Raw genomic sequence first — 25,687 nt, forward strand, 5'->3', positions numbered from 1 at the left:
AACTAGTTTAATATAGCTTCCCAATTTGGGCGAATTTCTTATCTAAATCTCTTGTTATTTTTATTATTTTTATAGAATTTTAAATTTTCTTATTATCATATTTTTTCTATATATCTAGCTTTTTTATTTTTATTTAAATATATTCTTTAAAAATATTCTATAGGTTTAAGCTTATCATTATCTATTTTATACTTTATAAAAAATATATATATATATATATATATATGATATTTTTAAAAGGATTTAGTCTCAATTTACTTAGTTACATTGTTGGATGCAAGTAAAATAAACTCCCAATTACTTTTATTTATTTTTTAACAATCTAATATGATTTAATGTATTTATTTTTAAAATGGCTTAATAAAGAAAGAAGTGAAAGTTTTAGTAGAAACTCGTTTGATAATGTTTCCAAATTATTGGTAGTTATTAGGAAACATTATTAGACAATTAAGGCATATTTGTAATATATGTGGATTTTGGCTATTTATATCTAATAGTAAAAGTCTTATATAAAATAAATTTTAATTAGAAGTGGTCGCCAATTGTGCTAATGCAAATAATAATAATAATAAATAAATAAAAATTTATGGTGCATTGTTTAGATCCAAAAAGAACTTTCCAAATTATCCAATCTTTACTAAAGTAATATTTCATATTTAGATGTTTTTGTTGGAGTATGAAAGCCCGAATTATTAATTAAATACTATATGATTGATTATTACAAGAGATTATATTTTTCAGTGATTTATTATTTTAAATCCATTTAAAAACAGATTTGCAGCCACATTAATGTTTTCAAAGCCAAGGCTATAGCTACATATTTGAACTTTGTACTTTGTTGAACAATCTTAACTTGTTGCTTAGAATACCAATATAAAAATAAAGAATTGAAATATATTTATATTTATATTTATCGAGCTTAAGGTTTATTGTATAACTATCTGTAAAGATGAGGTGGAAATGTAGAGATATAAGATTTAAGAATTATTAATCCAAAATGTCTTTATTTAACAAAATACAAAACAATCTAATGTGTCCATTGCAAATAACTTGGTTTTGCCATGAATTGAGCAACATGATGAATGGTGAAAGCTAAACGTAAATCATATCTAGTACATGTTACAAGGCATCACAGGCTCCTAATAAGATGTGCATAATGCAGGAAAGCCATATTTGAAAGCAACAATGCGAAGCATTGGATAGTTGGAAAAGAACACTACTCAAAACTGACAGAAATCTAGTTTTAAGCACAGATAGGTATTTTGCCACAAAGTAGCATAAGCTTCAGCCACAACCTACCAAACCAACTTTTTGCGGTAGTATTTAATCACCCAAAGTTCATACTAGAGCACAAAAGCTATGTTTAATTTTACCACGTCTTCTGGTGCCTTAACAGCTCAACCTCTCATGCCAAGTGTCCGACATTACCGAGGCATCGTTCGACGAGCCCCAGTTGCTATTCGGCAGCTTCCGAATATTCGCCGCAGCGCGCCTGATCCAGTCCCTCGGACCTGCCCAAGGACTTGCCCAGTACCTGCCAATTCTCTATCTTTCCTACCAGCCAAGTTGAAGGTCGTTTGTGGATGTTGGTGAAGAATGCCAAACTAACAATCACCTCTTTTTTCCTATTTTAAAAAATATTTTTTCGTAACAGAAAAATGGAAGTTGATGTTGAGAATAAGTTCAATACACATTTATATATATCTATATATATATATATATATATATATGTATATAAAAATTCATATCATTTTAATTATTTATTAATTTTACCGATGAAAGAAAACAATCAGGGTCTTCCTTCATATCGAATATTCCGGTCATATGCCACACAAACACGGCTATAGGGACTATCAGGGTGTTAAGCTCATAGGTCCCCATGACCAAGCCCCAAGTCCTCTTCGCCACCAATAGCCAACTTGCTGAAGAGCCCAACACTTGTTTCCATATTACTGAAGGAGACAAAGCTGCGGGGATAGCAACCGTCCTGTGAACAGCAACCCTTCCCAACGGTAGTGGGGCAAAGTAATTTGGAGTACCTTTCACCGGTGTAGAAAGGTTGTAGGTAAAACAATCCACAGTGATCTGTCACAGGGGCGGTAATTTATAATTTTTTACCATCCCATGAGGAAGGTTAATCTATAGAGAAATTAGCATGTAACATGTAATTTTTTGAAAGGTGAAGTACCCCTTTAAAATTACTGACTCGAGATACCTACAAGGCAGCTCATGAGACCTACGTACCGACCAACGGGGGGAGTTCCAACCAACCAGGTCGCTAGTTGTTCGTTGTAGAGTCGGGGCCTTTGAAAGGAGAAGCACCGCCTGCCGCTCGAGGCGCCGTTTTGATTTTTGGGAAGCGATCGCTTGCCGGATCACCGTTTCGGCGATAGAAATGTTTCTATCTTCATGCTCATTAATCGGATGCGGTTGCGCTTAGTGAATTCGCATTTTGGAGGCGGTAGTTAAGGTCTGTGCAGCCAGGCAGGCAATCGCAGCAGTGAGAGGCAACAACCATGGCGGACTCGGGCGTGGCGAAGCGAGAGGATGTTCCCGAGGGAGCTGGAGATTCGTTAGACTCGTCCTCGCAGTTGTCCGAAATGACAAATGTGGAGTCGGACGTGACTTCGGGGGAGGAAGACAGCGTGAGCACAATAGGTGCTGTGAATGGACAGTTGTCGACTGTACGACAGCGCAATAGCGTCCACTTCAAGTCCATAGACAGTGGCAATCTTCTAGACGATAGGCCCGGGAAGAAAAGACTCATGGAGGAGAGGATTGTCACTCAAAAAGTTGAAGTCAGCACGAAATTCGTCCTGCGGGGGTCTACGCCCGCGCATCAAAAGATTAAGGAGAGCCCCTTGAGTTCGGATGCAATCTTTCGACAGGTTAGTGGAGGAGGACTATTTTGGATATGCATAATTTTTCTTTAACAAAATGATATCCTGAAATGCTTTCCGCGATTGTTTGATCTTCGTTTCCTGTTTGCTTGATTTTTTTTTTAAATTGCATTTTGGACGTGGTTAGCTTTGTACCTTATTATATGTAGACTTTATATCTGCTCGTTTGTAACGATCCAATGTATGTGTTTATTATTCACGCGTAATTCTTTGGACAAAGCTCACGATTAATTTTCTCTTCATTGCAGAGCCATGCTGGGCTATTCAATCTTTGTATCGTGGTTTTGATAGCTGTCAACAGCCGGCTTATTATTGAGAACTTGATGAAGGTATTTTGGTGTTTCGCGGCTACGGGCGTTGTTTATGAGTTCTTTCGTTAAAGAAGAATGTATTAGTAGTATTTATCGAAGTCTAGGCATGCGTTTCGTGGGATTCAAATGATTTGGCGGGGTTATCTGAAAATGATCAACACTTTTAGATGTAGAATAATTTTGACAACATCCTGCGCTCCACAAGTGTTCAGATTCTAACGTACGAGTTAGCTGCTTGACAGTATGGACTGCTGATTAGGACGGGTTTCTGGTTCAGTTCGAAGTCTGCACGCGATTGGCCACTTTTGATGTGTGGGTACGCAAGGCTGAAGTTGTCCTATTGTTTCATGTGCACTTTCTTTCTATTTGCTTTGCAACGAAAGTGTGCATTTTAGCACGTCTAATGGTTAGGAAGGTTTAACGATTGTCAAAAATGTAATGAGACATCACACTGGAAGTGGTTTAATTACAGCTTGTATTGATGGAGTTGGTGCTCTGTGTTGTGCAGTTTGACCTTGCCAATTTTTCCTTTGGCGGCGTTGCTAGTAGAAAAACTGTGCTGGGAAAATATCAACGGAAAAGTGGTGATATCAAATGTTTCAGAAAGAGTAAGTATTTTCTAGTTGATAATCGGGAGGAATTCTTCAATTTTGAATCGCTTTTGGCATGATTTTTTGGTCAAATTCTGCAAGATGAGTTCAAATGCAAGTCACAATCGTGCTCACGGCGGTAGCGACAACATGGTCTGGGTGATTGCCCTGAGACAAGATTCTTAATCCTTCCATATATTTTTATAATGTTTCTCTTTCATTGTCCAGGTAATTTTTGTACTACATCTTATCATCAGTACTGTCGGCATCCTCTATCCTGGATATGTAATACACAGGCATGTTAACTTTTTCCCTTATCGTTGCATATCCACATAATAATCGTCACATGTGTGTAACGCCAATTTGTGCCAGCGGTTATTGGACGTACGGTGTACCGAAAAATATAGCGCAACTGTTTATCTATGGGTGCTGTTATTACGTGACTGTGCTTCTTCCTCTTTTATTTCCTTATTTTCCCTTCTTTTCTCCAACCTCTCTTAACGAAAGAGAAAAAGAACGTCGCTGAATCTTTATGACTGGCTGGATTCAGGGTGCAATCCGCATTGTTGTCCGGTCTCGTATTGATAATCATTGCAGTAACTGGGTGGATGAAGCTAATATCTTATGCTCACACCAACAAGGACCTGCGAGAACTTCTGAAAGCTGGGGAAAAGGTCCAATCGTCTTTCATCTTAAATTATTTATTGCAATTTGTCTGGATTTCATCATCACATCTGAAACTTCGTGATCCTGTTTATTTCCGAGGTTGGGGTCTGCAATTTCTATTTTAAACCATTTGTTTGTAGAAAAGCGTCGATTACGGTGCGTAAGAATATGTAATTAAAATATCAAAAATCGACCTGTAAATTGCAGCAGCCTGAGCCACCACAGCATGCAGAAAAGATTGAAGTTCCGAACCATCTCACTGTCAAAAATATTACTTATTTCATGCTAGCACCCACACTTTGCTATCAGGTATACTTTGACACATATACTGTAGATTATGCGTAAGGAATTTGGAGAATAGTGACGGGTTCGATTTGCCATGACTCTGATCAGTTTTGCACATCATATAGAAGTAGCTAAAGAGAATTGTGCGGTGTCTAAATATATTTTGTCTACTCCCTATTATAAAGACAGTTGTTGAATTCTACTTGTTGAATCTCGAACTCGATGTCATGTGCATTGTTGGGGTTCTTTCTCACCGTTTAAAACTTTTCGGTTCTAATCTTCTTTGCTCTTGTAACTTGGTAATTGTATTGCATTCTCTCTCTCTCTCTCGCTCTCTATGTATGTATGTATGTATGTATGTATTGAATTTCAGTTGGTGGGCCGTTTCATTTTCAGTTGAGCTATCCTCGTTCTGATACGATTCGAAAAGGCTGGGTGTTGCGGCAAGTCGGGAAGTTGGTGGTTTTCCTGGGTTTAATGGGATTTATCATTGAACAGGTGCTCTTCTTCTATTTTTCCACTAGATTACTGGAATGAACTGTTCGTTTGGTTAGCTTTGCAGCATGTGGCAATAGTCTCAAAAGCTGCTCCGGACCCAATTATACTTGTCAATGGCCATCCCCTTTTATCGATGACAGTCCTTTTTCACTCATGGGGCTACAGGGTGTCAGTATCAAGAGCGATCAACACGTTCGTCGGAAATTGTTAGCGATTTTTTTGTCCCATGTCTTACATTGTTCGTGATGTTCTTATTTCTTGTAGTACATAAACCCCACTGTAAAGAACTCGCAACACCCACTCCGGGGCAACTACCTTCAAGCACTGGAGAGGATTTTGAAGCTCTCCTTGCCAGTTCTCTACGTTTGGCTCTGTCTATTCTACTGTTTCTTTCATCTCTGGTATGTCCACGATTATGATTCCTTTCTTCCAAAAAAGTGGGATGAAAATACCATAACGAAACCTGTGCAGAATTTATATGTATACAAGATTTCTTTGCGTGCTGCTTCTATCAACTTGGGTTGATGTTTTATTCATAATACATGCTATTGCAAGAATATGTTTGGTATTGAGACGAGTTTTATATATGCATTTAAATGGTTGTCTGTATATATAATAAAATATCATGATAGTACTCTGCTGGTGTATTCTGGTTTGACTTTCGTTTGATGTGTCGGAATCAGGTTGAATGTAGTAGCAGAGCTACTTTGCTTTGGAGACAGGGAATTTTACAAAGACTGGTGGAATGCGCAAACAGTTGAAGAGGTAGAGAGTTCTTTCTTTCTCATTCATTAAGTCTCTAAAACTAATTTGTTGCAAATTTTAGATTTTAAACAGTTTTATCATGTTTTCTGGTTTCAACAAATGCTATGGACAGGCCCACCTCCTTTTAATATATCAACGAGAACCTATCTCTTGTGTAAAACTCTCGGTTTCTTTGATTGGTAGATGAATGTGTCAACCTTGGATAAAAATGTACACGCCATGCATCAGCAACATTATGTTGTCATTCCAAGCTTATTGTATTCGTAGTTGAACCTGTTTTTACTGTTCCTTATTTGGGGAGTTGAAATCTTAGAACCCGCACTTTATAATGTATACAACTCTTCTTTTCAGTTCAGACGCTTTAAAAATTTCCACTCAATTGTCGAAAATTCGCGTTTCCTGTTCCACTTCACTGATTAGTTAGTAAGATTGGCCCGAGAATCTGCTGCTTGTAATGTTGAAGTCATTTTTTACTGACTTTGTGTTGTGGTGGATATCTATGATGAAACTTACACATTTCAGTATTGGCGAATGTGGAACATGGTATGGATCTCGTTGCCACTTTGTCGCGTTCTACATGTCTTTTATTGTGTAGAACGTAATGGTTTTTTCTTCTCTACATCTTTTACTTGTGAATGAACCATTTGTATGCAACCTCAAAATTTCTGACCAAGAATTTCTAGGTCAACATACATAGTTAGCTGTTTCCACCATGATACTTTAGCAGATAAAAACATAAATTCTCTGGAATGAATTTCTTGTGTTTTTCTGTAATGCTTATGTGTACGTACGGGTTGTATCCAGCCTGTGCACAAGTGGATGGTGCGGCATATATATTTTCCTTCCATTCGAGCTGGTTTACACAAGGTATTTCATTTGGTTTTCCCAGATGACTCGTTATGTACTTGTGAAGTTCCAATCAATTTGGACTTCTCTCTAATTTATTTGGTCGGAGGGCATTTATGTCGTATGCTTCTTTTCCGAAGTAACCAATTGAAGTTCCATTTCACACCTGCGCGTTTTAATATATTTTTGTTCACTTTGGAAATTCTGGGGTTGGGGCATCGACAGTCAACAGCAGTGCTACTGGTGTTTGCAATTTCTGCTTTGTTTCATGAGGTATGTGCTTTCACTTTAAATGTGTATAAAGTAAGTAAGTTATGGCTCCAGGCTGTAGCCAAAGCTTGTTAGGTGCTTTTGATCTGCTGTCTCTGAGAGTCGACAATCCATTGTTGGTTACTTTCACTTTTTCTTTTGCTTGTGACGGTAGTTATCACATGTTTTGCTCTGATTGGAAACATATCACAAACAGTGGTTACATAAGTGATTGGTTCTATGATTGAATGTACCTTCTCACTGCACTGATTCATTACTACCGCTATTGTACTGACCTTCAATATTTAATACTCTTTGGAAGGTTGTCATTGGTGTTCCCTGTCATATGCTTCGATGCTGGGCTTTTCTTGGCATCATGTTGCAGGTATTTCAGTCTTCACTTTTCTAGAATAAGAGACAGAATGGATAGTTAGATTCTTTACCTCTTCTTTTTTTGCTTTTTTCTTTGTTTAGTCAAAAAAGATAATTTGTCTCTCTTGCTTTCTTCTGCTTCTTCTTCTTCCTCTTATTTAATTTTTTTTCATTGTTCATTTTTAAGACTGAGGAGTAGTTTCATTCCATGAAATTTGTCATGCAGGTTCCTTTGGTGTACTTGACAAATGTGATTAAAGAGCGATATCACAATTCTATGGTACGTGCTTGTGATTCCTGAAACTTGCATGGTATGGCATTATAATGCAGACTGACCTTAAGAACAGAGGTAACTAGGGCTTTAGCAGCCAATTTCTTGTACTAACTCCCAAAGAATTATAAGAGATTTTCGTAGCGTTCAGGAACAGTGACACACAATTATTTGTGTTTACATGTTTTGTCTGATAGAACCTTTCATAACGTCTTCTACGCGGTTGAGTTTTAAAGCATAACGTGATATATTGTCATTTAAATTGTTGTTTATTCAGTCGCATAGTACAATGTTAGATGTAAGACATTAATATCGACTTGAATGTGCCCAGGTTGGAAATATGGTATTTTGGTTCTTTTTCTGCATTGTGGGGCAACCCATGTGCTTGCTCTTGTACTACCACGATGTTGTCAACTTTTCCAGCAACTGAACAGGGAAGACCACTTGTTAGTGCAGTTCCTAGCTTTGTTGAATAGCATTCCTCAGCTGCACCAGGATATGATTCTTTTTAAGGTCAGCCAAATGGCACCTCATATGCTTTTCTATAATGATTCATTTGGAGGTAGATTACGAAGGAGAATATATTCTTGGCCAGCTAGAGGTGAATTAGTAACAATTGTATTTAGTTTCGAGCTAGGAGTATTTAGGGTTCTTGTTAGGGTAGTTGCTGATTGACTAAGAGACTTTGTAAGAGCTTTTGGAAGTAGTCTTGATCTCTCAGTGAAGTACTGACTGACGATAGTTCATTCCTCATGATGTCCTGGTGATTTTGGGCTTTCTAATATCTAGAAGCTTCTTCTCTCACAATTGTATAGGATTAGTTGTGACTTTCTCCCAGGTCTGTCGCACAAAATAGCATCATTTTCTGAGTAATTTTCGGAAATCGGCAGGAGCATTTGTGTCTCAAGATGTGGTAGTAGTATTGTGCTCGATATAACGGCACATGATCAGAGTTTATATTGCAAGTTTTGCAGCCTTCAATCGTTTCTCCTCAACTTCTCATGTCCTCTTTAAGATGTCGCATTCTAGTATGAAATAGTCTAATTTCATCTAATGAAAGATTGGTGATTCCTAGATCACTGAATTCGTGGCATTCGACCAGGCCAGGCGACATGATAGATTTTAGTAATTTTTAGATTTGTTTCTTCTGTAAGTGAACTTTCCCGAAGAAGATATTTTGGGGAGGTTCACTAATCCCATCTGGAAGGTAGCTCGAAAAAACTCAGTTCACTTGTTGTATTGTGAGACACAGTGCTACGAGAACTCTTCACAAGATGTCTGTGAAGTTTTGCATGTCCAAAACTGGAGTGAAGTGTTGTTCAAGCCCATTAAAAATCAACACGCACTTTGAGCCTTGAATGCTACCAATCAAAATAGCTTTTATCATTAACACTAGGTCTCTCTGGCTAGTGGTAGTAAAAGGCCCCATTTCTATCCAACACTCTTGGTATGCGCATTGAAATGCAAATTGGAAATGCTACCATGTAGGACAATGAAGTAATGAACAAAGTACAAAAGTAATTTTTATAAAACAAAAAATAGTAAACAATAAATTCCAACAATTATGCAAATGAAAATGAATGAGTTAAGTTTTCTCAGTGAACCTCCAAAGTAGCATGTAAAGCGATTCTAAATCAAATTTATGAATCCCTTTGTTAGTTGGACATTGCGGGGTGTCTATTATGACCAGATGATGACAAATACGCCCATAATGGCTTGTAATACCAAATGTTTCATCACCGACCAATAATACTTTAAAATGAATACTAGTTGCAAATGCTAATGACACAAAATAGATGATTGACAAACAATTCCAACTAACCAAATCTCAACATGCATCATTTTTCTAAAATATTTTTTTTGTAACAGTTTAACAATTCCTGTTTAATGCTTGAAGATAATTCAATATGGAGAACAACTAAAAAAAACAACAAAATCAGTGAAATCTACCTCAAAAGATTGAAAAACTGGATTCTACGCCACTGGTCCCAAGGGCAAAATCACCACTTAATGGCTCCCGCTACAGCTTAACTGCTTGCTGTCGTGATTACCTTCACATGGATCATTTGCGTTTGGAGTGGCCTTAAAAAAATAAAAAATAAAAAAAGTGCAAGACGGCAAGAAAAAGAAACGTACAAAAACAGAGAACATCAATGAAGGAAGAATACCTCTCTCACTTAGACCACTTAGACCCACAGAGACAGACACATTCAAAGTCTTCGTACTTTTTTTCAACACATGGCCTGGAAACCCCTCCAATGTTACTCCTGGGACTCAACACCACTGAACTTCTAGTATGTCAGGCCAATTCAGGCCACCACACTCGACCACCTTCCATGTTAGCAAAAACCCTAATCTCGCACCACATTCCGCACTCGCAACTTACACGCACCGACAAATACCCAACTACGCAGCATGTTTTGAATTGTCTTTTCAGCCTGCACGTTGCACCAAAAATCTTGAGCCAAGATGCCAGAGGCAGGACACTGGACGAAGACGAAAGGCAACGGTTGTCATGTCTCTGCAAGGTACACACAGAGACCGCAGCAGATTGGCATCATCACCCATCACCCATCACCTCAGAGAAACCCAAAGCCGTAGCCGCAGCGAGGAACTAGCCGATGACGACGGACATAGAAGCGTCCTGAAGCCGTCACCATAGCCTGCCAGCGTTGCAAGATGGCGTTGCGTACTCCAAGAGCGCCATAGCCTGAGCCCTGTCTGCGACAACAATTACGGTCCCGACACAGCTTCTGACTGTAACCTCCATTCTGACTGCGTCTGTCTCCAAGACCACGCCACCTCAATACGCTGAGTTGGCTCCGACTTCCGCCACGGTGGACAACCGTCGCGGTCACGACAGTACCTTATTCACACCTAGTGCCTGGAAGATGCACAAGACCGGGAATTCAATGATGGATGATATGTCGACGTGATGACCCACTTTTCATTCGTTTGTTCGATTCTTTACTTATTGTTGTAAAATAGTGTTCATATGTTTTAGTGTTGCTCTTCATGTGGTAACAGGGGAGCATCTTTTCGGAGCAGGTGTTGTATAGTATGCTTTGATTTTTTTATTTTTGGATATATATATTCTTCAGTCACTATCATCTTGTTTCCAATACTCCTTTTAGTTCTAGCCTTGGGATTGATGTGAATTTTTTAATTTTGATTTAATTATCTTTTTTATATGTTTGTTTTAAGCTAAAAGAAATGGAATGTGTTGCAAGCATTTCCATGTTCCCACAAATCTTTGATAGCATTGATTTGTGCGTAAAACCCAGGTCATTAATATAAAATAATAATAGATGTTGGTGTTAATTCCTGACCATGCCAAGAAAACCCCAAATTTTCTAAATTATAAATTACAGAGGAATTTACAGATAGGGGGAACAAATCTGAAAGTATTTACAAATAGGGGAATGATTTTTCTACATATTTTATTTATGGCAAATCCCTTTTGATTTGTTTCCCTAAGTGTAAATACTTCTAGATTGTTTCACTATTTTATAAATTCCCCTGAATAATATTTTATAAATATATAGATAGATAGATAGATAGATAGAGAGAGAGAGAGAGAGAGACACACACAGAGAGACAGAGAATCGTTTTGATGATGCCCAAACTTTCATGTGTTTGCATTTGTATAAGAATTGCAGCATCATTGATGCATATAAAATTTTAATGTGGTAATAAATTTTCAATTTTGTTGTCAAAGGATCATTCTTCTACTTGTTACATTTACAGTTAAGAGATACAATATTTTTTCTAAACTTTTAACCAATAGTAATCCAAACTTTTAAATTCAACCTACTTCTAATAATTAAATCAGACACATAGATAAAAACACTTATTGTATTTTATTACACATTGATTGGTATTTGAAATGTATTACCAATTTGAAATATATTGCATCATAGTAATAATTAATTTACACATTTAATAATAGTTATTAATAGGTTATTTTCATGCTTTCAGACAGTACATGGTTAGAGAGTATTTTCGGGAATGAAAACGGAGGGTAGGTGGGGAGATCGGGACAGTAGGGAGGTTCTGGAGGGGAGCTAGGTAGGTAAGGTAGGTAGGAAGGTCGTTATTGATGGATCATCCCGGGCCACAGTCATGTCACGACCTACGCTTCTTTGAAGGGGGGGGTATACAGTGTGACAATGTGGAGACCTTGGATACCGGGCCCGTTTCGGAGCGGCGCTGGCGAGGGTAAGATGCACGAGAATGAGGTGAGCCCGCAGGACTGCCTTCGCTCGCTGCGGATTCTCGTGCCAGTTCCTCGAGGGCGCTGTGTTGCAGAGGACGCTGCGAGAGAGAGACTGAAGCTTCGAATGTGAAGAAATTTGGTGGCGAGTTGAGGTGGAGTGGACGCGCATTTACTTCTCTCCCTGTATCGTGCACGGATGACGTTACGGATAGCCACGGACGTTACTGCGTGATCTGATGTGTGGGTATGGAGGCCCGTCGTTTTGCTAGGAAGCACGAGGCTCGGCGGACAGGGAGAGGAAGCGAGAGAAGTGAGACGAATGTTTTGGGTACGGTGGTGCGGGGGTAAGGAGGAGCTGGAATTGGTGATCCAGTGCGGTTTCCGGAAGTGGGTAATGTGCATCTTTGATGAGAGAGGGTGCAGAGGTAGGAGATTCAGCAAGAGGAGGAGTTGTATGAAGGGGAGAGTGAAGGAAGGATGACTAGCATTACAGATGCGCGCCGAAGGTTGGACAAAACATTATCATCGTCAGCTTTGTCCGATACTGCAATCCTCAACAACCTTGTTCGCAAGCAGCTACTTAAAACCAGCTCAGGTTCGTTGCTCTGCTTTAAGCTTCTCTTAGTGTTGATGAATAATTGCGACTGGTGGTGCTCCCTAATCTCCGCATAACGAACGCCCTACCAATCGCTGAGCACCCTCTTTTTCATTCTTTCGTTCTTCAGGAGTTTTACAGTGACTACCCTAGTTAGAAAAAAGTCGTGAACAAATCAAAATGTCCCACATTCTGTCGAAATGAGCACCTGTGTATCTTTTGTCGTTATAGAGCACATAAGCGTAGACTCTTCTTAAGCGTAGAGCATGTATTGGGAATTCTGTTAGCAGCCAGATAATTTTTAGTGTATGTCCTTTTGTTCATTTTGGTCTAAGTGTAGCTACCGAACTGACGGAACGAAGATGGTCAGCTGCATTGCCCAAGGTTCGGTTTCTATTTCTCCCTGACCTTGAAAATTAATTTTGGAGGATCGCAGCGAGAAATTCTTGTGGCATTATTTGGATGCCTGATTTGTGAGTCATCAATCATTAATGAAAGTGGTGAAACTAGTTTATGAGTTGGTTGGTTGGTTGTTGTTATTTATTTATTTTCTTCTTGCGCAGGGGGGCTGGGCGGGGGTTGTATTCGTTCTAAGCATCGACTGAGAATGATCACTGCGTGGTTGTCATGTTTCAGAAAAGTTAGCAACTGACGAAGTTGTAGAGAAGAGAAGCAAACAGCTGCTGAAATTGTTGGATGCTTTGAGGAGTGCCAAAGGAGAGAGGTCAACGAAAATTGTAGATGGGGAATGGAAGGTGAAGTCCCTCTCTCCCTTTGTAAACATTTCAAGCGCTTCCGAAGGTCTATTTTCTATCCGTGACAGCTTGGAAGTGGCTACATATGATACTGGCGGGTACGTCAAAGACAATCAACTGCATGTGGAGTTTATCAATAACACCGTGCGGAGCCTACTATATTACCGCTTGCGTTCCTCTCAGCCTATTACACCCTTTTCCCAGGAGCACACCTAAATTACTCTGGCCTTGTGCTACAACCCAATACGTCCTTGAGGGACGTCATGAGCTTGCTAACACTGGGCACGGTGAACTCATCACATTTTAAGGTGGCAATTCTCGTGTACGCGAGTTGGGGTTGTCCGGATATATTTTGATAATCGCTAGGTTTATGTTCTTCTATTTTCAACATACCACGATTTGCCACTCGCCTGATTTGTTAGTATTAGTTTTGTTGAGCGACATTGTAAACCTCACTGTGTGTTTCACGAATGAAAGGAATGATGGAGCTAGGAATGCAGTCGCCTTGTCTCTTTTCAAATGGGTCTGCTACGCGAGTATAATCTTTAAAGTTATTCAATGTCAGATTAGTGTTGGCCGCACAGATATACTGTACCCTAATCTGAGATTTTGTTCAGGTCAAGCAAGATACTCCACAGTTTCGGGTTATGTACCGAGAAGGGCCAGAAGGAGCTCCATATCACTCACTATGCTTAGATGGCGTAATCGACGGCCCTTTGTCACACGGTGAGTTGTTATTGTTGCAATTATTTATTTCTTAATTATTATTTCATTCATTTTACTTTACAAAAAACGTTGTTCCTCCTCCGTGTCTGTTCCTTGGTTTCAAGGATTTACCGTGGATTAGTGTATTTCTTCAGGCAGCCTAGAGATAACTGACGCTTGCAATCTTCTTCTTCTGCTACCATGTGCAGCTTTGGTTGTTGCTTGGGAGGTGCCAATGTATAAAGAATGGTAAGTTCGGCGGAACTTTGTTTATTTATGTGAGAATGTGCATTTTGAGAGCATTTTTGTGTAACTTCAAAATATTTCACATTATTATGTTTTCATTACTTCTGGAAATCTGGCTTGAATGCCAAGGAATCGACATAAGAATATCATCACGTTATTTCCAGGTGGCCACAGTTTGTTGCACCTACCTTCAAGATCACAGAGTCCAGGTGGCTTGAAAGAAACACTGTAGGTGGAGACCACTCTGTGCTGAGGTATGAGCTTAAAGGATCTAGTTTTTGACATGGAAGATGCAATGTATTTGTCTTGTCCGGACATCTAGTTTTCAAACGCTCCAGAGCTTTTTAATTGTTTATGTTTTTGGATCATCCTTGATGCCGCCCTGATTATAGCAGTCAATGGGTGGTTGTTTTAATGAAGGTTTAAAGTGCCTTGGCCCTTTGCAATGCGTGAAGTAATCCTATCTGCATATGAATTGGAATACTTTGATGAAGATCTTGTGGCTGTACTATACAAAACAGTAAGTGTTGGAAGCCTCTTTTTCATTTCGTTTGTAACTTGTATCCCCTACATGATGGATGCAGCTTGTGTTATATTTCATCATCTTTTTTGAAAGCATCAAAGCAGTGGGAACGGCTTGTTGACGTTTGTTTTTCTTTCTTTTTCCTTTTTTTGGTCACCCAGCTTTCGAGATGTTATTTTTTTAACGTTTCCCTTTCGATCTTATGGGGTTTGAGCAGCTTCAGTCAGAAGTTGATGTTGTGTATGCGTAAGACTCCTTGTTCATACTTTCATTTTCAACCCCTGGAGTTTGTTATGTGCTAGTATTGATTAGTATGCTGTTGTTCAACACAGGCGCCAGATGTCCCAGAGGAGAAGGTGGATGGAATTAGCAGCACTCAAATACCAGGATTGCATTCAAATGCGGTCCGTATGGACCTTGAGGGTGGATTTGTGTTGCAGAAGATTGGTCACAATCGTAGCTTCTTTCGGTAAACCTCTTGAAATCTTTTAAGTATGTTTTGGTTTTTGGCTCGGTTTGTCTATGTGCTGCTAAAGATAGTGCTGACGTCCTGGCTTTGCTAGGTGCAAATATTTTGTTACACATTGTTTTTGGTTGATAAAGGTTTTTGTTTTTGTGTTTCTATTAATTAATGGTTCATTATATTATTTTTATGTGTATGTTTGTTCGTTTTTTCTCCATGAAGTTGCATTTATTTGGATTAAAATATAGTATTTAGAGGATATAATCAATAACCAGTCTCAGGATGCTTTTATGAGAGTACATAGTAGCTATATTGGAGAGGAGGAGGTTCGGGTTTGAGCGATTAATTCCTGATTTTTGCCTCATACCCCATTTATTTCAGAAATCTAATTCCCGAGTGTGTGTGGCCTGTACATAGTGTTGTTGTGGATCTGGATATGAAGCTGGATCTTGTTCCTCCTTGGCTAATCAACTTCATTGCTAGGCAGCTTTTAGGCCTTGGCTACAAGTTGTATCAAAAGGTGACGCTCTTACTGCCTGTTGAATATTCCAATGCTCTAGGGAATTGTGAATAAGTAGATATTTTTGGAAGCAATCTAATGATGCGGGAACAATCAAGACCACTGGAGGAATTTTTTTCGCTGGACGTGTTGATGCACACTTCTTAGTATTGTCTTCATACTTCTCGTATAGCCTTTTGTAGGGTACGAATGGCACATTGTGTGCGGCACAATAGTCTTTGGGATGATACTGTATCTGGAAACTCAGATGGAATTGAGTGAATGGTGAAGAGTGAACAGTATACAATGTGAAATGCTCAACGTTAAACCCAGTTGGTTTTGCTTGCTTTGCAACGTATTCATTCAATGAAAAAAGCTGAACACTGACGTGTGCATGGTGTTTGCGCGAAACGGAAAAGAATTGTAATGTCTGTTTGTTAGTGAATTCTTTAGGCGGTTGCTGGGGTCAAAGGAAGTCCATTGGAGAAGCTCCTCGACACCGAGCCTATGTATAAGCGCATTCAAGCTCTTGACGACATGTCGTTGAATATGCATGACCCTGCGCTAATGGCTATGTTGCCACCAGAGAAGGGCTTGGCAGGACTCTACAAAGTTCCTCATAAACAAGAAGAAATTGACCGTGTGGAGTATGCTATCAAAGCACTGTCTGACCAGAGGCTGCCTAAGCCTTTGAACCGGACACCAGAGGACGTTTTGGTTCAAGAAAGGCAAGACACATGTTCTGATAGCAACATTTTCACGGCTGATGTCCCAATTTCAAATGCTTCATTTGCTGATATTCACGACAAAGATCTCAACATCTTGACGCCCGTTATTGAAACAAACGGCATAGAAATGTCCACCATGTCACTTGTGCCGGAGCAGCAGATAAGATTGGCCAGTGAGGAAGATGGACCTTCAGATCCGGAGGTCGTTTGGGCTCTTGAATTTCTTGAGAAACTTATAATGCATTTTAGCAGCCAAAGAGCCTCCTCTCAAAATTTTGAGAGCAGAGAAACCCTTAGTGTAGAAAACGACAACACAGGTAACTCAGAGCCTATCTGCTCGACGGCAAAGTTGGATTTTTTTAATGAGGCAGAAGAATTTCTAGATACCCAGGAGGAGTTCTTACCGGAGGAACTCACGAAAGAGCATATTACGTGCGAAACTAAGGTGTCTTACTCGATAGCAGCACATACCAAGGCGATGGAAGGGCCTACGGGATCCAGCGTTCAGCAGACATCGCAATCAAGTGATTATTCTGATCTGAATAGGGTAGGGTCTGAAAAGATTTCTGCGGCACTAGATGGCAATGATATTATTCAACAGCGTTCTCGAGCACATCACAGAGGATTCCGATTCTTCAGGTTTGGGAAATGGCGTAAAGATGCGGGGAAATCTTTTAAAAAGCAAGACATAACTACAGTGTAGGACTTCAAAATGAGGTTCATGGGATGTAAGCAGGTGAGATTGTTACTTTCACATTTACGGTTGTGATTCCCTTTAGTGTAAATTCTTCAGCATTGGTACCTTTCTAGCAGCGGGGTTCCTGTGTAACAAAAAAGAAGAGAAAAAGAAGAAGAAAAGATAGGGTTCGATTTTTGCTGCTTTTCCACCTCTTGTGAGCACACTTGAACAGCGCACATAATGTTCTCCTCTGGGTTTGAGCGGCTCACCTAGTTGACTTGCTTGCTTTCTTTCTTCTTCTTGTTCTTCCTCTTTTCAACAAATATTATTTTATTGGAGTTGCCATTCTATGGTGGATTCCTTATCGTGGTTCATGACTCTTTACAAGAAGTTTTTGGACTTAGAAGATGTTGTGACCTGTAGATCATGCAAGGACAGCCCAACTAATTTGAGATTGGTCCATGGAAGCTATTGTGGTTGTGATGTGTGTACTTGTCAGAACACCAATTTTTCATTTGTATCAGTGGATCCATGTGAGCAGTTGCACTGTAGACAGATGTTGTGCACATGGTCCAGGAACATTCTGGATGTTTCATGATATATTATGGGAGATGGAAGTGTGGCACCTGGATCAGAACACTATTTTGACTTTGCAGAGGATGTTAGAAGAGTGCTCTGTTGCAACCTAAGTTAGCAGCAACCCTCCCCTTCTGAACTGGAGGGACACCACCCTTCAGGCTTCAACCACCATCAAGGACTGTAAACTCCATGCCTCTCTTTTATACTTCCCAACATTTTAATTAACCACATTCTGGGCCTGTCCAGGGATCTCCATTTGATGCTCTGCTCTGACAGCATCAACCCAACCAACCAATGCAAGCTTCACAGCAATCAGATTGAAAGCCACAGCTTCATCAAACACAAAGCTGAAGTCATGTACTGCACCAGCTGTTGCAATCACTTCTGGTGTGCAATTTAGTGCCTCTACTAACAGCTGGGAATCGTAAACCCTTGAAGACGTAAGTGTACAAAATTTTCTTTTTTCTTTTTTGTAGGACTTGATCCAAGGACTAATGCTTAATCACCTTGAATTGTTATTAAAGGCAGGTAACCCTCCAATAGAATTGTGTGAGAGCTTCCAATCATGCCATCTTCATGTAAACTACTTGTGTGGTTTCGAATGTACTCTGTGTTTGTTTGTTCTGTTTTGTTTTGTTCTGTTTTTTTATTTTATTCCCCCTTCCTTCCTTTTTACTGGGTCCATTCATATGGTATGTAACCGTAACCTTTCCCAAGCTGGGCAAAAGGTGGGCAGTCTCATTGATACTGGAGCTATGGAGGGCCACCCTCAACTTGTCTCTGTTGGTAGCTTGGTGTTAAGAGAGAGAGAGTGTGCATTTCTTTCAGCTGGAGAGAAATGAAAGAGGGAGATAGAACAAGTGGTTCCCATTGGGTGGAATACTGTTCCCAACGTTGTGTAGATTCTAGCAAAGTGGATTGCATGTGAAGCCTGCTCAAGGTTGGAGAAAAGCAAAATAATAACTGAAGCGATTGCAAACTGAGTGCATTGGGCTCGTATCATCTCAGTCCAGGCTGAAGAAAGTTACAAGTCAGCAACCCCCTTCAGCTATTGCACAATCATACCAAAGAATAATTCTCTTCTTCATTTTGTTTTGTTTCTTCTTCTGATTTGGTTGATGTGTTTTTTTGTCTTGTTTGTTTTCCTTTTTGGGGGGCCACAAAAGCCTCAAAACGGCTTTCCCCCTTCCTCCCCCCCTCCAAAATAAATATATATATATATATATATATGAAAAGTGGGTTGTTGACAAGTGGGCCATGGGGGTTGAAAGGATTTGATTCATTGATGCATTTATCCATTGGGATGGGAGGAAGAGAGAGGGATAGATTGCCCACCATAATGCCCACCTTCCAGAAGGTACCCTACCAAAGAAAAATTCCAATTGCCCCATCAATTGAGCACAAACAAGAAAAAATGCATCCACAAACAAAAAGAGAGAATTGTAATGATGGTGATGTTCTGTTTGTGTCACCCAATGCTGATGAATAAAAAGGTAATAATCCCAAAAATAACAACAATCTATGAACAAAATGTTAGTTAAACAAATACATTGCGAGGAAATTCAAAACAGATTTTGAGAATACAGCCTTAGGTTGAAAGATATTAAAGACATGTATGTGTGTATACATGTAAAACACCAACCCAAATTGAATACACAAACTCTTTGATGGTGACAATGTAGTGTCTTTGCAAAGACTTTGAATGGTTGCAAGGGGACCCTCTGGAACAAACCCTAATGCCTTCTTTAGATGTTGGTCAGTGACCAGGTCAACATTGTCATGGATTCTTTGGTTCCATAAATTGTTGATAAAATACGTTTCAAGGCCATTGGTATTGGAGTTAGTTTAGTATCCCAAATTTACAAGTTGCTGCATGGACGATAATTTGGTTGATTAATATTGTTGAATATGTGGTATAATTCAAGACTTTTAAAAACAGTACTAGTGTATTATAATACATAACGACATACATACATACATACATATATACAGTTTTTCTTACCTTGTAATAACTTTAAAATAGTGTAAATTTCAAGTTACTGATTCACAATATTTTATTGGCAATGTTGGGAAGTAATGAATATATTATTATATATTCACTATCAAGAGATCATGTAGCTTATCAATACAAACATTCATTTACCAACTAGACCCCATTTGACAAAATTAAGTGTTAGTTTATTTTAATTGTAAAGTAAACATAAGAAAAGTTTAGCATTGTGCCACAGAAGGTAAAATACACTGGAACTCATTTGAAGTTATAGATTCTTTCAATCTTTGTTAGTTGGTTCAGAAACCCATCCTTTGTTTGTTTGATTTTTTTATTGTTATTTATTTGATTTTTTTTAGAATCATGAAACTTATGCTCAACAAAAATTTATTTTATTAATTGTAAATCTTATCAAAACATAGTTTCTTCGGTTATTTTTTTAAAGTCAATATATCTTAAATGAATATTTGCATTGACTAATCTCTTATTCAATCTCATGTACATCAGAAGTAAAATTTTGTGTAAATCTTAAATTCTAGGTCCTCAAACATATTGATAATTTATAATTTAAGGGAATTTATTATACATAGTGAAGTTTTTTTTGCACAATTGAATTCCTCAGGAATACTTTTTAAAAATTTTCTTTTTGAATTTTTCATTTCAAGATACCTGTAAAAACGTATAAATTATAAACAAACCAATGGCAATCTAACTGGAAGAAAGAAATAATATCAATTCTTGAGATACTTGAATACTTGTGAATTTTTATCAGATTTTAAAATTATTTTTCTACATTACTAAATAAATAAATAAAATTATGTATGCAAAATATTTATAAAAAAAATAGTTGCATTTGGACAATTATTTGCATCTTAAATTCAAAATAAACATGGTTTTTCTTCTATGCAAAGAAAATATTTAAAACTTATTTATATAAATATGTATGTATATATACAAGACGATCTCATTGCCACCACAACCATTTTTTTTTTTAGTTCAATATATGTTAAAAATACTTGGCTTTTTTTTGGATGGAATAAAATAAGCAAAGAAACATATTGAATATGTGGCAATGCCAAAATTTTGCGATGGCATCAGCAATACCCTATATATATATATATATATAATTGTACTTTCATATGCATATTATTTTATTGTAGGCTTAAATTAAAACTATATATAATCATAAACTAGCTAATAGTAGTTCACTTGATGTTGATGTCTTTAAATCTTTGAATGTATATTTGGAAATTTTGATTTTAAATAAAATATCTATATACAAATATACAAAGTTTAGATATAAAATTTACATTGAAATTTTTCCTTATAAAAAAAATTGGAATTCCAAAACTTTTTCATAAACATATTTTAAATGAAACTTCTAATAAGTAACAAAAAAATATTTTAAATACTAATACAAATAAAATTACATTGTACATGGTTTTGAAAGTTAAAAATTATGTGCTTTTGTATTATTGCATGTATGATTGTGTATATTTATTTTAAAATTATAATAAAATATAATAAAATATAATCTTTGAAAATATAAATCTAGAGAATAAAGGTAAGAAAAATTGTAAAGTAATTCTAATAAGAATAATTGAATAAATTGAAATTTGTCACAAAATTCTAACATGTAATCTTTAATATAGAGAAAAGTCATATCTATTACAATTATACTTCACAAAATTTAACAAAATAACTTTAAAAAATTATTTTTTGAATTAAATTTTGATTCATGTTTAAAATATGTATATATATATATATATATATACAAAAATAAGATTTAACATAAAGTTTTTTAATCTAATTTAATTAATTAACTAATAATACTTAGTATTTATAATATTTATAAAATTTAAAAATATATATATGTCTAATAATAATAATAATAATAATAATAGTATTTTTTTAAATACAGCTATCCAAAGTGTCATCTTTTTGATAATTGTTCAAATCACCAACCAAGTATGACATTTTTACAAAAGGTCCAAGCATTAGAATTAGCATGTCAGGGCTTTGACTCTTATTAGCATATATTTGTACAAAGAGAGGATTGTATAAGAAAAGAATGTAGAGTAGGATACTTAAAGATTGATCAAACACTAAGAAGAATTTTAAAAGGTGAGCAAACACAAAGTCTAGCAAGGAATATATTCGTAAATTTGCATGCATATTATAATTAAATTCTATTACTACTTGCTTTGTGTGGATAACAAAGCTACAATAAGAACAATTATAAAAACTAACTAAAAAAAAAACCTTGAGTTTTGAAGTGATTTTAAAATAGATATTTTCTATTATATTAAAGAAGTCTCATACTTTCTTAAAAAATGGAAGCAATGCTTTATAACTAAGATCAAGTGACAAATTAATATTCAAATTTTGATAATTCTCAATATTAATAAAAATAAAATTTACACAAATCTTAAAGAATAAACAAATACAAAGCTTAGTAAAAAATTGTTTAAAGCCTTAACTACAAGTTGCATAATGATATAATATAAATTGCTTCAAGGTAGAAGTCTAATATTAAAAAAATTAATTCATTATTCTCTAGCTTTCTATTATTCTTATTATGTCAATTACAAAAGATGGGTCCTTGAATATATGTATCTTATGCTTAAAGATCTAATTTGGTTATCATATAGAGAATCTAATGGTGGTAAATGGTGATATTTTTCTTGTATGGTTGAACTTTTTTTATTTAATCTTAAAATAATTGAATAATTTAGTTAATAAATATATAAATTATTATAATTATTTGTATTTTTTAAAAATATATTAACTTTAAATTCTTACTATTTATATTTTAATAGATTTTTAAATTTTTATATATTTATCCATCTAGTAACAATTTTAAAATGATAGCTATTCGATTTTTTTTAATCACATTGTTTATCTACTTTTCTTGAATTTTTTTTGCAATTAAAAATTCTTAATTAGATACATCTTTTTTGCAAAATTTGTAGAAATTATTCCAATCATAAAGAATAAATTTGCTACAAATATAAAATGCATAAAAATAATATGAAATCAAAATTTAAGATAAGACTAAAATAGTGGTTGCATATAACAATTAATCCAGCCAATAGTTTACCAACTCAAAAAAAATCTTTGAAAATTTAAAAATGCTTTGTTACTTTACTATTGATAGAAGTTGTTGCAACTCAAAATTTCTAGGAAAAGAGATTAAAAGCTTAAAAATTTTAACTAAAATAATCTATGTTTTAAGAACTATATGTGAATGTGAATCAAATATATAATAATTAATTCAAATTCAAGTATATTACACATATGCCAAAAATTCTACAAAATTGTATATATTGACACTTATTCTTTATTTTATCTTGTCTATCATCAATGCCCTTTTTTATTCTAAAAAGTGACTTATGTGACCTAATAAATAATATTTGTGAAATATATATATATAATAATTTTTAGTTCTTTTTAAATATCAAAAATATTTTTAAATAAAATAAAGATGTATTTTTATCATCTTTATTGACAATTTTTCAAGGAACACTTTTGTATACTTTATCAACCAAAAGTTTAAAGTTTTGGAAAAATTTATAATTTTTAAGGCTTTGGTTGAAAAGCAAATAGGCTTGGAGATTCAAAAATTATATAGTGATAATGGTGGTGAATTCACATCCAAAGTTTTTAAGCAGTTTTGTAAAAATAATAACATTAAATGGCAATTTTCTACACTTTAGATACCTTTACAAAATAGAATTGCAAAATGCAAAAAACAAATACTATTTGATATTGTAAAGTGCATGTTATAGCATACAAAACTCTCTAATATATTTTATGCAAATGCCATCAATACAACAACATATGTCTTAAATTGAACTCCTATTATAGTTGTGGAAGCAAAAACACCCAAAGAAGTCTAGTCTAATATAAAATCTTCAGTCTTATACCTTTGTGTATTTAAATGTGATAGCTTTGTAGAATTTTCAAATAAAAAACACACAAAACTTAACTCCAAAAGCAAAAAATATATTTTATTGAACTATGTTGAGTGAAATTATCTTATGATGTTGAAAATAGCTCAATTATTAAGAACCATGATGTTAAGTTTGTTGAATGTGAAAGTAATAAGCAAACAAAAGAAAAATTTGAGGTTTTTAATGACAAGTCTTTGAATACATTGTTTAAAATTGAATCTATAAACTCTACATCTAATTCTAAGAGTGAAAGCAAAGATGTAGTAGGAATTTTTAACAATAGAAATAGGCAACAATATCCTATTGTTGAATCTTCATTTATAATAAAGAAGATTCAATTGTTGGCTCATGTACTTGGTCGTGAACAAACTAATACAATTACACCTCTATCTTTACCTCCAACTCTACCTTCACCTATGTTAAGTCATTCACAAGTATGTAAATTGGTATAAATATAAATAATTGATGAATCATTATTGGCTTGAATGCCTTCTAAATCTTTTATATTTTTAGTTTATATAACATATGTTTTTATATAAGTACTAAAGAACTTATTACTATCATTGATGCTATGAAAAGAAATGATACTTAGAAGTGAAAAGATGCAATGGACTTAGAGTATAAAAGTCTTGTAGATAATAAGACTTGGACTTTAGCATCTTTATTGGTAGGTAGAAAATATATTAGATGTAAGTGAATTTTCAAGTTTAAATATAATATAGATGGTTCAATAGAGTGCTATAAGACAAGACATGTTGCCAAAGATTATATACAAAAAAAATATTGATTACAATGAGATTTTTGCTTTTGTTGCAAAAATAACCTCAATTTGTATACTTTGTGGACTTATTCCAATTGATGATTTGGAAGTTCATCAAGTAGATGATAAGATGACATTCTTAAATAGAAATCTTAATGAATATATATATATATATATATATATATATATATATATGGACCAATCTAAAGATACATATTATAAGACAAAGTGTCATTAATTTGTAAGCTTTTTGAAATTATATATGGACTCAAGCATCTCCAAAGATATGGTACAAGAAGATATTTGAGTACCTTAATTTATAAAGTTTTAAGAAAAGTCATATAGATCCTTACTTTTATGCTTTGAAGAATATCAATGGATTTGTTATCATTGCATTATACATAGATGATTTGATTGTAGTTTGCAACAAAAAGGAACTTCTTTTGAAGATAAAGCTTGAGTTAGCTAAAAAAGATGAAATGAAGGACTTAAAAGAAACCCATTATATTTTGGGCATGTAATTTATAAAGAATCAATGAAATCATATAATTTATCTTAGTCAACAAAAATGCTTAAAGAACATATTTGAAAGGTTTGGCATGAAAGATTGTAAATCTTTAACTATACTTTTAGATTCTAACAAAAAATTGTTTAGAAACACGAGTCCATTGATTCTTGAGGAAGTTGAAGCAATAAAAGATATTCCATACCAAAAGAAAATTGATAGTTTAGTCTATACAATGATAGGCACTCAAGTAAATATTTCATATGTAATAGGAATTGTTAGCTTGTACTTAGTAAATCTCGGTTCTTAATATTAAATTATAATTATTATTAATTTTTAATATTTGAAAGGCTCATTAGATCATATATTATAATATAATAGAATTTCTTTAAGTTTGCAAGTGGTTGATTATGTCAATGTAGATTATATAGGAAATATTGATACTTAATGTTCTACTACTAGCTAAGCATTTTTGTTAGCTGGTGGTGTTAATAGTTGAAACAATAAGAAACAATCAATAGTTGCCTTGTCTAATACTAAAGTAGAGTACATGATAGCTACTCATACAACAAAAGAAATAGTTTGGCTTTACAAGTTGTTCAAAGTCATCGGATTTTCATAAGATGGTCTTATAACTATTTTTAATAATAACCAGAGTTATATTTTTTTTTCAAAAAATCCAATATTTTATACTTATATTAAACATATTAAATTTCAACATCACTTTTTTTGTAAGAA

General features: G+C 35.5%; 2 protein-coding genes across 4 annotated transcripts; both read left to right on the forward strand.

Annotated features, from left to right (window-relative positions):
• Window positions 1-2,309: 2,309 nt before the first annotated feature.
• Window positions 2,310-8,507, forward strand: LOC112292007 (diacylglycerol O-acyltransferase 1-2). The gene is made up of 16 exons (XM_024540070.3): window positions 2,310-2,888; window positions 3,149-3,229; window positions 3,454-3,527; window positions 3,720-3,819; window positions 4,030-4,097; window positions 4,352-4,475; window positions 4,675-4,776; window positions 5,149-5,250; window positions 5,515-5,651; window positions 5,934-6,015; window positions 6,538-6,558; window positions 6,820-6,882; window positions 7,087-7,134; window positions 7,433-7,495; window positions 7,709-7,762; window positions 8,085-8,507. The coding sequence occupies exons 1-16, from the start codon at window positions 2,517-2,519 to the stop codon at window positions 8,181-8,183; spliced, it is 1,590 nt and encodes a 529-aa protein (XP_024395838.1). The 5' UTR covers window positions 2,310-2,516; the 3' UTR covers window positions 8,184-8,507.
• A 3,665-nt stretch (window positions 8,508-12,172) lies between these two features.
• LOC112292685 (uncharacterized) lies at window positions 12,173-18,307 on the forward strand. 3 transcript variants are annotated; one of them, XM_024541426.3, is made up of 11 exons: window positions 12,173-12,564; window positions 12,905-12,948; window positions 13,201-13,319; window positions 13,937-14,045; window positions 14,234-14,273; window positions 14,435-14,524; window positions 14,691-14,790; window positions 15,126-15,262; window positions 15,674-15,776; window positions 16,209-17,219; window positions 17,988-18,307. In XM_024541426.3, the coding sequence occupies exons 2-10, from the start codon at window positions 12,927-12,929 to the stop codon at window positions 17,184-17,186; spliced, it is 1,698 nt and encodes a 565-aa protein (XP_024397194.1). In that variant the 5' UTR covers window positions 12,173-12,564; window positions 12,905-12,926; the 3' UTR covers window positions 17,187-17,219; window positions 17,988-18,307. The 3 variants fall into 3 exon arrangements, with proteins under 3 accessions (XP_024397194.1, XP_024397192.1, XP_024397195.1); XM_024541424.3 differs by lacking the exon at window positions 12,905-12,948 and having other exon boundaries at window positions 12,247-12,564; XM_024541427.3 differs by lacking the exon at window positions 12,905-12,948 and having other exon boundaries at window positions 12,273-12,564; window positions 13,201-13,627.
• Window positions 18,308-25,687: the final 7,380 nt, after the last annotated feature.

This window comes from Physcomitrium patens, chromosome 15 (assembly GCF_059467195.1).
Source record: "Physcomitrium patens ecotype Gransden chromosome 15, ASM5946719v1, whole genome shotgun sequence".
Lineage (NCBI taxonomy): Eukaryota > Viridiplantae > Streptophyta > Bryopsida > Funariales > Funariaceae > Physcomitrium > Physcomitrium patens.